This window comes from Leopardus geoffroyi, chromosome D1 (assembly GCF_018350155.1).
Source record: "Leopardus geoffroyi isolate Oge1 chromosome D1, O.geoffroyi_Oge1_pat1.0, whole genome shotgun sequence".
Taxonomy (NCBI): Eukaryota; Metazoa; Chordata; class Mammalia; order Carnivora; family Felidae; genus Leopardus; species Leopardus geoffroyi.
This window is the reverse complement of record NC_059329.1, coordinates 105,398,528-105,411,109: the sequence shown is the minus strand read 5'-3', so window position 1 is coordinate 105,411,109 and position 12,582 is coordinate 105,398,528. Positions and strand designations below refer to the sequence as shown.

Sequence of the window (12,582 nt, the reverse complement as noted above, 5' to 3'; positions counted from 1 at the left end):
CCGCCACCCTCCATCCCCCACCCCCCATTCCATATTTGAGCATCTTGTTGGTCATAGTTCTAGTGACGTTGGAGTCCGTTTGCCCATTATACAGATGGGAAAGCAGGCCTCAGAGTGGGATCGGACTTGCCAGAGGTCGAACGGGAGGCCGGTGGCAGAGTAGGGTCGCAGTGATCCTGGTCTGTGACTCCCCGCCTGTGCCCTTTCCCCAGCGCAGGGAAAGAACCAGAGCTTTCAGCCTTTAGTCTGTTGTTACCTTTTTTTTCCAGCGTCCCTGACCAAACCTTACCCCTGGACCTGCTGGGTAGAAAGGCATTGGTGTGTGTGTGTGTGTATTTTATACGTGTACGTACATTATTTATATATCTCTATATATCTATCTGTCTAACTTTCTCCAGTACGTGTCTGGTTCTTGGGTACAGATGGCAGTGGTATGCGTCTGTGTATCTCCAGTATGTGCCTGATTCCTCCTTTTGTCCCCACAGCCAATGAGGTGCTTATTTTCCCACTTTATGGATGGGAGAAGGAGTAACCCGGGGCTATGTTGTGAGTTCGTGGCAGAGCTGACCCTACACCTTGGCGTTTCAGCCCCTGAGACCGTCAGGACTTTCTTAGGACAGGGTCTGGGCTCATCCACCCTAGGAACGTCCACCTTTAGCTCTGGAAACTTCACAGACTCACTTCCCTTCGCTTCAGCAGTGTCTCAGTGATCCTCTTGCTGACTCAGCCCTTTTCCACTCCCTTCGTTGGCTCCTTGCCTCTTTTCCAGGAGTCATTGCACCCAAGATGCTGCCACCTGACTCTCAGGACTGTCAGTCTTGGAGCTGGAGGTGGCGGTGACAGAGGGACTTGGGAAGGAATGACTTTCCTGGGCTCTTGTGCAGAGCTGCGGCCCTGCCCAGGCCTGGACTTTGTGGTCCTGGGTGGGAGGAAGGGCTTGGGTGAAATATTGGCCGCTGAAGTGAGAGTCTTTGTTCTTGGTGGTCCTAGTGGCCAGAAAGGTTTTTTTCCTCGATTATCTTGGAAACTGGCTTGGTGCCTTTGTAGTTTCCATTAGGTGGAACATTTCATTTTAGACTTGTTCATTTAGATAAGCAGTTGGTCTGATTTCTTTTTTTTTTTTTTTTTTTTAATTTTTTTTTTTTCAATGTTTATTCATTTTTGGGACAGAGAGAGACAGAGCATGAACGGGGGAGGGGCAGAGAGAGAGGGAGACACAGAATCGGAAACAGGCTCCAGGCTCTGAGCCATCAGCCCAGAGCCTGATGCGGGGCTCGAACTCACGGACCGCGAGATCGTGACCTGGCTGAAGTCGGTCGCTTAACCGACGGCGCCACCCAGGCGCCACCCAGGCGCCCCTGTGATTTCTTGCCTGCCATGTGCTCTTGGCACTGTTCTAGGGGCTTTGTGAACATACTGAATTCTGAGAATACTTCAAGGTAGGTGGTGATCCCATTTTACAGATGAAAAGTGAGTTGTAGAGGTGTTACATAATTTGGTCACACAGCCAGTAAGTGGCCGAATTGGGATTTTTTAACCCGGTAGTCTCATTTCAAAGCTCATGTGTTTGCTGGACCTTAAGAGTAACCTGTGATGCAGGGCACCTGGGTGCCTCAGTCGGTTAAGTATCGGACTCTTGATCTCAGCCCAGGTCTTGATTTCAGGGTTGTGAGTTCAAGCCCCGTGTTGGGCTCCACGCTGGGCGTGAAGCCTACTTCAACAGCAGCATTAAAAAAAAAAAAATCATCTGTGATGCTTGTTAAAAATACAGAGTCAGACCTCTGGAGATTTGTCTGGAGGGGTCCCAGGAATCTGTATTTTTAACACATGCATTGAGTAATTCTTACTGTAAGTCAGATTTGTGAAGCACCACCTTTTTTCTCATTAAAAACTTTTAAATGTTTATTTATTTTTGAGAGAGAGAGGGAGGGGCAAAGAAAGAGGGAGACACAGAATCTGAAACAGGCTCCATGCTCTGAGCTGTCAGCACAGAGGCCGACACGAGGCTTGAACGCATGAACTGTGAGATCATGACCTGAGCCTAAGTTGGTTGCCTAACCGACTGAGTGGGAAGCACCACTTTCAGGGGCTTGTAGATTTTTGTTCTTGGAATTGAGATTATTTCTAAGGATTCTCGTTTTCTTTTTACTTACTGCTGTGCAATTTGCTACTCCGACATAGATCTGCTGTTGAGAGGGCATCAGGCTAACTAGCCATGCGGATCATTTCTCGATACTTTTGGCCAGGACCAGTAGGGTTTTTCCAGGCTGACATCATTAGGTCATTGAAGACCTTGTTTTAATCCCACTGGATCTCTGTTGTTCCAAAATTCTATTAGTTTCTGCTCAGAGTTTGGAGTTTTCACAAGGTTCCGGTTTGTTCCTAGATAGTTGCCCTGTAACAGAGATCTCTGTCGTGGCGATGTCTCTGAGGATTCGGGAGCTTTAAAAGACATGTTACTTCGCAGGTGCTCCCTCCACTTCGTTTCTCTTTCCCTTCACTGGTTTCTGTGAAAGACTTGAGCAAATACCAAACAGGTTTGTCGTGATTTAGGTGGTGCCCCTGGGGCTTAGGATGGGCTGGAGAGTGGAGAGAAGGAGAGACTCAACCATGAATACGTTAGCAAACAGATAGCCCAGGTCAGGTATGCCTAGCATTGAAGACACGGCAGTACTTTTAGTCCCACTGCTAATTCATGTGATTCCTCCTCAGCAGGATTACAAATAGTAGAAGACACAAAGTCAGCCTTATACTCTTACTTTACTCTCTTTCTGTCCAATAAACGCTGCTTTCTAACTTAATGTCTTTGTAAACAGTGGACGTAGCTTGTGTGACTTGAAACGTTTTAATGTACTGAGGCGGGTTTTGTGGCGCAGGATATGATCTTCCCTGGTGAGTGTTCTGTGACTACTTGGGAAAAAGGTGTTTCCTGCTTTGCTGTCTGGCGTGGGGTATAAATGTCCGCTGAGTTGGTTGGTAGTGCTGTTCAGGTCTTAACTGCTTAGTGCTTTTCTGTTTACTTGTTCTATCCGTTATTGAAAAAGGGGGTCATTGAAACTTACAACTGTAATTGTTGGTCTGTTCATTTCTCCTCGTAGTTTTATCAGTTTTTGCTTCATGCAATTTGAAGCTCTGTTATTAAGTGCATGAACATTTGGAGTGTTTTTGTTGGATGAGTTGATCCTTTCAGTCCCTGGTAATATTCTTTGCTCTGAAATCTACATGGTCTCATATTAATGTAGGCAATCCAGCTTTCAAAACATTGTTGGATTGATATCCAGAATGTATACAGAACTACAACTCAAAATAGAAAACAGAAACAAATGATATGACTAAAATAGGCAAAGGACTTGAATAGACGTTTCTCTGAAGATACACAAATGACCAAGTAAGCACATGAAGATACTCAACGTCACTAGTCATTAGGGAAATGCGAATCAAAATGACAAAAAACCCAGAAGTGGTGGCAACAGGATGTGGAGAAATTGGAACCCTTATTGCTGGTCGGAAAGTCGAGGGCACGGCTGCTGCGGAAAACAGTATGGCAACTCCTCCAAAAATTAAATACACAATCACCGTAGGACCCAGCCATTCCAATTATGTATATGCCCAAAAAAAGTAGAAGCAGAGACTCAAACAATATGTTTGTACACCAATGTTCACGGTAGCATTGTTCACAATAGCCAAAACGTGGAAGCAGCCCAAGTGTCCATCGACAGAATGGATAAACAAAATGTGATACATACATAGAAATTATCTCGCTTTAAAAAGGAAGGAAACTTTGACACATAGTACCACCTGGACGAAACTTGAAGAAATAATGCTAAATGAAACAAGCCAGTCACAAAAGGACAAATACTGCATGATTTCTCTTACGTAAGGTTCCGAGAGTAGTTAAATTCATAGAGACAGACAGAATAGTGGTTGCCAGGGGCTGAGGAGGACGAATGGGGAATTAATGTTTAATGGGTATAGAGTTTTGTTTTGGGATGATAAACTTCTGGAGGTGGGTGGTGTTGATGGTAATATAACCGTGTGAATGCCCTTAATGCCACAAAAGTGTGCACTTAAAAGAGGTTAAAATGGGGGCTCCTGGGTGGCTCAGTCGGTTGAGCATCTGACTTCGGCTCAGGTCACTATTCCATAGTTCATGAGTTCGAGCCCCACATCGGGCTCTGTGCCGACAGCTCAGAGCCTGGCGCCTGCTTCAGATTCTGTGTCTCCCTCTCTCTCTGCCCCTCCCCTGCTCACGTTCTGTCTGTCTCTCTCAAAAATAAACAAACATTAACAAAAAATTAAAAAAAAGGTTAAAATGGTAAATTTCATGTTGTATATGTTTTACCACAATTTAAAAATGGATAGTGTTCAAAAAATTAGTGTTTACTTGGTATATTTCTTTATATTCTTTTACTTTTAAATTATTTGTGCCTTCGTATTTAAAGTGGGTTCTTGTAAGCAACGTATAGGTAGGTTTTGCATTTTGTAAAATTCAATTTTGTAATCTCTGCCTTTTAATTGGGATGTTTAGAATATTTACACTTAATACGATTATTAAGTGGGCTTAACTCTTAATACGATTATTAAGTTGGGCTTAACTATTATCTTGCTATTTGTTTTCAGTTTGCCCAATATTCTTTGTTCCCATTTCCTTTTTCCTCTGGTCTCTTTGGGGTTGAGTAATTTTTATGGTTTCATTTTGTTCCCTTTGCCTAGTTTATTTGCTACAACTCTTTCTTGTTTGTTTTTTAGCAGTTGCCTTAAGCTTCATAGTTTGAGTCTTTAACTTGGCACAGTCTATCATCAAATGGTATTATACCACTTTACATATAGTATAGGAACCTCACAATAGTATACATTTATTACTTTCCTCCTGGACTTTGTATTGTTACCACACATTTCACTTGTACATGTGTTATAAATCCCATAATACATCGTTACTATTATTTTTTAAAATTGTTTGTTTATTTTTGAGAGAGAGAGAGAGAACTCATGTGCATGAGCAGAAGAGGAGCAGAGCGAGAGGGAGACAGAGGATCCGAAGTGGGCTCTGTGCTGACAGCAGGGAGCCTGGTGTGGGGCTTGAACTCAGGAGCTGTGAGATCATGACCTGAGCCAAAGTTGGGTGCTTAGCCAACTGAGCCACTCAGGTGCCCCACATTGTGATGATTTTTGCTGTAAACAGCCAATTATTTTGTAAAGAGATCAAAAAGAAAAAAAATATATTTACTTACATGTTTATCATTTCTGGTGTTTTTCATCCCTCTGTGTAAATCCATTTTGTTTCAGAGTCTTTCTCACTTTACCATTTCTTGCAGTGCTGGTCTGCAGGTGATGAATTCTTTCAGCTTTTGGATGCCTAAGAGAGTCTTTATTTTGCCTTTGGTATTGAAAGGCATTTTCCCTGGGTATAGGATTCTTAATTGACTCGTACTTTCAGCATTTTTAAAGGTGTGGTTCCAGTGTCTTCCGGCTTGCATCATTTCAAATGAATAATCTGTCGTGTCTCTGATTTTGGGGCTTCCATTCCTGATGTGCCCTTTTTCCTTCTGGCAGCTTTTCTTCTATTGCTGGTTTTGAACAATTTAATTATGATATGCCTTGGTGTACTTTTCTTCAGGTTTCTTGTTCTTGGGTCAGCTGAGTTTTTGGGATCTGTGGGTTTGTATAGATTTTGTCAAATTTGGAGAGTCGAGTTAATTCTTCAGATACTTTCTGTGTTCTCCTTTCTCTCTCTCCTTTGGGGACTCCAGTTAACATGTATTTAGGATGCCTGAAGTTGTTGCACAGCTCTCTGATGCTCCCTTCATTTTCTTCCCCGGTCTTTTTACTTTTCTCTTTGTGGTGGTTTTGGATAGTTCGTATTGTCGCTTCTTCAGGTTTATCAAGCTTTTGTCGTTCGCCTCATCTGTTGCTACGTTTGCCCGGTATACTTTTTATCTCAGACATCATAGTTTCCATCTCTGCAACTCAGTTTTTTCTTTTAGCTTCTTGAATATGTGGAACATGGTTATAGTGGCCATTTTAATGTCATTTTCTGCTGATTCTGTTCTTGAATATGTGGAACATGGTTATAGTGGCCATTTAATGTCATTTTCTGCTAGTTCTGTTATCTGTATATATATTTTTAAGTTTCTTTATTTTGAGAGAGAGTGAGAGAGAATGCAAACGAGTAGGGGAGGGGCAGAGAGAGAGGGAGAGAGAGAATCCCACGCGAGCTCTGCGCTGTCAGCTTGAAACATGATGCGGGGCTCAATCCCACAAACCGTGAGATCATGACCTGAGCCAAAATAAAGGGTCGGACACTCAACTGACTGAGCCACCCAGGCGTCCCTGTTATCTGTATTTCTGAGTCTGTTTCTGTTAATGGAAAAGCGTTCTTGCTTCTTTGTATGTCTGGTAATTTTTGATTGATGTCAGATGTTGAGAACTTTATGGGTGCTGGATATTTCTGTATTTCTATAAATATTCTTGGCATTGTTTTGGGACACTGTTAAGTTACTTGGAAACAGTTTCATCCTTTAAAGACTCGCTCTTAATTTTGTCATGTGGGATCAGAACAAGGCAGTACCTTCTTCATGCTAGGTTTTCCACTTTGGCTGAGACAGAAATTATTCTTGGCTCAACTTTGGGTCCAAGGATCGTTCCCTCTGATCCTGATCTGTACTACGCAGCCAAAAAGTGGAGGGGGACCCTTCATAGATTTCCAGAGCTCTCCCTTTGTGTAGCTGTCTCCTCTCTGGTTTTAGGCCCTATAAAGTCTGGCTGCCTTGACCTCCCTGGACTCCCAGCTTGCTTTCCCCAACCCGGGGAGACTGTCAGGCTCCAAGACTGGCAGGCGTTGCCTGGGTACTTTCTCCCTGCTTCGTGGCCTGGAACCCCTTTCTGGGCAGTGAGCTAGGGCAGTTGTTCCTCCCTCTCAGAAATCACTTTCCCGAAATGCCTGATGCCCATTGTCTGAAAAATCATTGTTTTATTTATTTTGTCTGGCTTTTTGGTTGGTTGAGGCAGGAGAGAAATCTAGTCCCTGTTCCCATGTGTTGGCCAAGAGCAGGTGCCCTTTGCGGTCAGCTCTCATTGAGCGCCTTGTGTGTGCTAGGCACTGACCCAGTGCTGGGTTGCAGACCTGAGTGACACACGGGCTGTGTGGGCTGTGCCCTTGGGGAGCTCACAGTCTGGCTGAGTCCTGTATCCTAAATGCTGGGCGGTACTTCCAGAACACTATGGGAGGGTGGGAGAAGGAGCTGGCATTTGAAGGCTGGACAGGCATTTTCAAGCTGGAGGAGGCAGAGGACAGAGTATTCCAGGCAGAAGAGCAGGAGGAGCAAAGGCTGGATGGCAGGGCTGGGAACGCCTTGGGGGCAGAGGCCCCGTCCCACTCATCTTTATACAGGTGCACAGTGATTGGAAGCCTGTTGCCTGTCCTGGGACCGGTGGGTAGAACAGAGAGTTGGGGCAGGGTGAGCAGCCCGTGAGGGAGTGGAGGGCGATCTAGATGAAAAGGGAGGTTTGGGATCCGTTGATCTAGGACCTTGCCTGTCAAGCCAAGGAGCAAAGATTTTGAATATAATACCAAAGCACTGGGGAGCTATGGAAGGTTTAAGCAGGGATGTGAGTGCCCTGACTGGCTGTGTCCTTTAGAGATTACTGGGGTCTGTGGGAGAGGGCTGGCGAGGTTGGAGTCTGTTAGAACCAGGTGGGCAGCTGCTGGAGAGGCTGGCTCGGAGTGGGCATTCTGCCAGAGGATGAAAATGAGTGCAGAGCCCAGGGCAGCCGCTGATAAGGCATTGCCTATTTGGTAATGGCCTTTGCTTGTTTGATAATGACCTTCGAGGAGCCCTGCCTGAGTCAAGAACAGATATGAGGAGGCTGTGGCCTAGTTTCTCTTTTCCTGTGGCTACCCTGTTGCCCTCGGCACACCTGCCCGCCTTGGGGTGCAGGGGGGGGGGCACCAAGAAGTTCATAGTGTCAGGCGTCATCGGCAGAGGTAGGGTCTACAGGTGTCTCACCTTCTACCAGCCTAGGATGGCCCCAAACCGGTAAGAACAGCGAGTTTCATTGCCTTGGACTTTGAATAGACAAACCTCGAGGGGCCTCATACAGACTCCTGGATATGTGTCCTGAGTGTGCCTTTGCCTTGACCTCAATCCTGACCCTTCCTAAACGGATGATTGAAGCTGCCAGCTCAGCTTGCTCCGTGCAGATTAGCCAGTGTCGGGTGTGGGGAGACTGACAGCTGCAGGCTGAGCCCCTTCCTGAATCACCTGAACAGTTGGGGCAGAGGAAGAAGGAAATGGCAGGTGGGTGTGGACGGTTTTCTTTTCACTGAGCCGTGGGCCAGAGAAGGAAGAGGCTTTGCAGAGTGTCTGGGTTGTGTTTCACTGTCGGGAAATGTCAAGAATGGGCTACTTGTCAAGTAACCTGTTTCTTGGCCACCATACTGACTGAAGCGGAACGTTATTGATCTGAGTCACATCCAGCCATTGGATTTATGTTGTGCCGTTGATTGATGGCGTCTCTGGAGGAATCTTAAGTTCCCCCTCCTCAGTGTCCAGGGAGGGAACGGGCCATGTGGGAGCTCTGGTGATGAAGATCCTGGTGATGAAGATCCTGACCGCTCGTTGAGCCTGGCCTGAGAGCCGGGCATTAGACTTCCCGGGCAGTGATTCATTTCATCCTCGTCAAAACCCTGTCTTCTAGAAGAAACTGAGGTATAGAGAGGTGAAGTAGCCTGCCCAAGGTCTCTAGCCAGTAGTGACCGAGGAGGGCTCAGGGCTGTGTGTCTTCCAGAGCCGTTAGCCACTGGGCTTTCCCTGCAGGGCCGAGGCCCGAAGGAGGTAGTGTTCCCAGTGCTATCGGGAGAGACCAGGCCCTGTTCTTTAGAAGTCGAATCGAAAGGCATCAGTAATAACGATCACTTAGTAAGTTTGTCCCCGGGGCTGGGCACTGCGTTCCAGGGAAGTGCGCTTGACCGAGAGGCGGTGGAGTGCGGCGGTTGGGGGGACGGGCCGTAAAGCCAGACCCCCTCAGTGACACTCAGGCTCTAGCATTTCCTTGTTGTGAGACTGGTCAGGCACGAGACTCCTTCGACGCAGGTGTCTTGTCTGTAAAGCGAGAAAAGCCGAGGGGGACACAGCCGTGAAGGTGCGTTGTGAGGGCCATACAAGCTGCTGCGCGCAGAGCGCCTAGAACACCGCCCTGTACCTCGCAAGTGCTCTGCACGCCATCCGTGGGGACTGTCCTCCTTCCTCTTGTGCTGGTGGGACCGTGAGGCTTGGGGAGGGGCACTGAGCAAAGCCTGGTTCCGCCCCTGCCCCCAAGGAGTTCCCAGCTGAATGACCCTGGCTTTGCCCTTGCCTTCCCCGGCCGGAAAGTCCTTTCCCGTGCCTTCCCCATCCTGCGAATGCCTGCCTGTCCTTCAGATGTCAGCTCTCCTCTGGGAAGCATTTCTTGCTCTTTCTCCCAAAGTGTTCATCCTGCTCTCTTCCTCCCTCCCTCTGCCCTGCTGCTGAGGTATCACAGCTGCAACAGAGTGGAGGAGGGGGGCTTGGGCCTAGGTGAGGGATGAGGGCAGGGCTTTTCAAAATGTGCTCTGGGAAAGTGCCCTGAGGGCCCCCTTGAGGCTTTGGGGGAGACCAGCTGGGAGAGTAGAGCTCTCCCCCTCCCCCTTCCGGGAGTAGCATGGCTTCCGGGATCTGTTCTGTGCCCTGGGGGCTTGGGGGAATGTTTTAAAGGAGAACAACTTTGGAAATTTGGAAAACTAGCAAAGCAACAGGGTGCACCAGACAAGTGGGAAAAGAGGATGGAAGTGGAGGTCCTGACAGCTGGAGGGATGGGGGCCAGGGAGGGAGGGGATGGCTGGCTTTCAGGGAAGCTGGAGGGCGGAGGGCGCCGGAAGCACTGCTTCCAAAAATTAATCCAAAGGTGCCCGGATCAAAACACCCTGGAGCAACGACCAGATACAACCTGGTGATTGGACATCACAGGTGTCTCGGGTGGCCTGGAAGATCGGGAGTGAGGGCACGAAGCTGAGGGCATGATGGAAACGGGGTCAGGCAGAGAGTGTGGTTTGGGGAGGGAAAAAGGTAACAGTTGAGGTAGTCACTCCTGGAATGCCATTGAGGAATGCTGTTGAGGGGAATATGCCCCGCAGGCATGGGAAGGGTCCCTTTAGGGGACGGGCTGGGTCATCCAGGGACTTTACATAACCAGGGGCTCCACACCCTGCTGTCTGGCTCAGGCTCCATAGGTTGTCCCCTGCTGATGGACACCCCCCCCCCCCCCCCCCCCGCCCCCAGCCTGGCCACTTAGCCTGTAGAGGCAGTTTGCAGAAGTCTTGGGCCACTCTGGAGTGCCCCCTGCGTCTGGCACAGTAAATGGGCTCATCATTCCTGGATCTTCTCACTTAGGGGCCTGCCTCTGGGAAAAGGAGGTCAGATAGAGTTATTCAGTAGACCTGAGGAGCATGTGGTTGTTACATAAATACTATGTAAAGATGACAGTTGCCTCCCGAAAGCCTCGTCCTGAGAGGTTGTATATCCCTCCGTCGATGTACAGGTGCACTTATATTTGAGGATCTTTGTTCAGATTGGTTTGGAGCTTGTTTCCGAAAGCCACATCCTTAGCCTTCCTGGGGACCTGCCCTCCCTCCTGAGCCTGGCTGGGTATCTGGCCAGGTTGTCAGGCAGCATTTTCCAGAAGTAAGGTGTGAGTGTGTGAATTAATGCTACCGAACGCCTGCTTGGTGGTTTTTCTAGCACCTCTAGCAGTGATCTCGCTGAATTCTCTTTAAGTCCTTATAACAACTCATGATGTTGGTAGTGTTAGCCCCATTTCACCAGTGAGAAACAGTAAGAAAGGCGGAATAATTTGCCCACGGTCATACAGCTAGTAAAAGGTCAAGCTGGGATTTCAGTCCAGGAATATTTGGTTCTTAAGCCCTGAACTCTTTCCACTTCCCTTCATGCTGTCGTAACTATTTAGCACTGGGGGGTGGGGAGGAGTTCCCAACCCCAGAAATTCCTTAGAAAGAGAAAACTTAAGAAGGCTCCCTTCTGGTGCTTACGTACCAACTTTACAAATTGAAGGAAAGGTCAGTTCGATGGTGCTTTGGGCCAGGTGAGCAGTGCCTGATGGTTTGATCTGTTTTTATTGAGTCCTGTGGGAAGTCAAGTGACTGAATGGTCTGATACTTGGGTGAGCGGCTAGAATCATTCTAGGAAAAGAAAACTAGATCAGGTCAACAAATATATCCTCATTAAGCTGCAGGAATAGGAAGGTTTCTAAGGCAACCGCAGGTGTTTTTGACACGAGGGGTGGGATGGGGCCAGGCCTCTCTAACTCAGGCATAGGGAACTGCACAGGTTGCTATGGTAACTACTTGCTACTTGTGGGAAATGTACAAGAAGCCCACGGCCTTTACAACGGCTCCCTGCAGGGTGATTTTGGGCTTGAAGTAGCTTGCAAGTCAGTGTGGTGTGGTAGCGGTGAGGAGGGGAGCGACTGGAGCCTGTGCTTTATCTCCAGCCGGGAACCGGGAAATCCAGAGGCACCCTGCCCAGTCACACTCTGGGTCCCGATTCAGTTATGGCAGTCACTTTGCTTGACTCGATATTGAGCTCCAGGGGCATCAGGAGGCTCCCTGAATCATCGGATTACCCCCAAGAGGCAGAATAATTAACATTTGTTCAGTGCTCTGGAGCTTGCAAAACCATCTTGGGGCCGCGTGCTCATCTGAGGCACAAAACCCCTACGGTAGGATTATCGTCACAGAGCCCATTTTCCAGGTAAGGAAACTGAGGTGAAGAGACTCGATCAGGGTCACACAGCTCCAGGGTTGTGGAGCCAAAGCGCAGACCCTGGGCATCAGTCCACATTCCGTGCTTTTCTCTGCATCCTGTTGGGGGAAAGCTGGCATTAACTGTTCAGACAGAGACAAGGGGTGTAAGAGGCACCAGGCAGCTCCAAGGCTGGCATACCTTGTTCTGATCTGAGCTCAGAAAATACTGCATTTTGCTTTACTTTTTTTTTTTTTTTTTTTTAGTTCATTTATTTTTGAGAGAGGGGGTAGGGGCAGAGAGTGACAGGGAGAGAGAGAATCCCAAGCAGGCTGGGCACTGACAGCGCAGGGCTCGAACTCACAAAGATCGTGAGATGGTGACCAGAGCTGAAACCAAGAGTCGGATGCTTAACTGACTGAGCCATCCAGGTGCCCCTCTACTTTCTTTTTTTTTTTTTAAGTTAATTTATTTTGAGAGAAAGAGCGAGCGAGAGCGCCCGTGTGAGTGCATATGTGCACAGGTGAGCGGCGGAGGGGCAGAGAGAGAGTGTCCCAAGCAGGCTCCAGGCTGACAGCGTGGAGCCTGACATGGGGCTCGAACTCCCGAACTGTGAGGCCATGACCGCAGCCGAAATCAAGAATCAGGATGCCCCACCGACTTTTTTAAGGCACCCTTACTTTTTTTTTTTTTTTTTTTAGCGTTTACCCTTGTAAAGGATCTGATATTTGTTTTTGAGCTGAACAGTCCTGGCAAAGATGCAGATTGAGCAAGAGCCCCAGTGCGTGGTCCCCCTCTCTCCCCCATC

The 12,582-nt window shown here is 47.9% G+C and overlaps 1 protein-coding gene across 3 annotated transcripts in view; it reads left to right on the top strand.

Moving 5' to 3' along the window:
- VPS37C (VPS37C subunit of ESCRT-I) overlaps positions 1 to 12,582 on the top strand; it is a 28,626-nt gene that overhangs the window by 355 nt on the left and 15,689 nt on the right. The window contains exon 1 of one of the 3 annotated variants that reach the window (XM_045485432.1): positions 8,125 to 8,297. The exons of the other annotated variants lie outside the window; for them this stretch is intronic. Within the exon in view, the coding sequence (XP_045341388.1) occupies positions 8,291 to 8,297 (7 nt within the window). The 5' untranslated portion in view covers positions 8,125 to 8,290. Of the gene's footprint in view, positions 1 to 8,124; positions 8,298 to 12,582 lie in introns of those variants that run through there. 3 annotated transcript variants of the gene reach the window in all.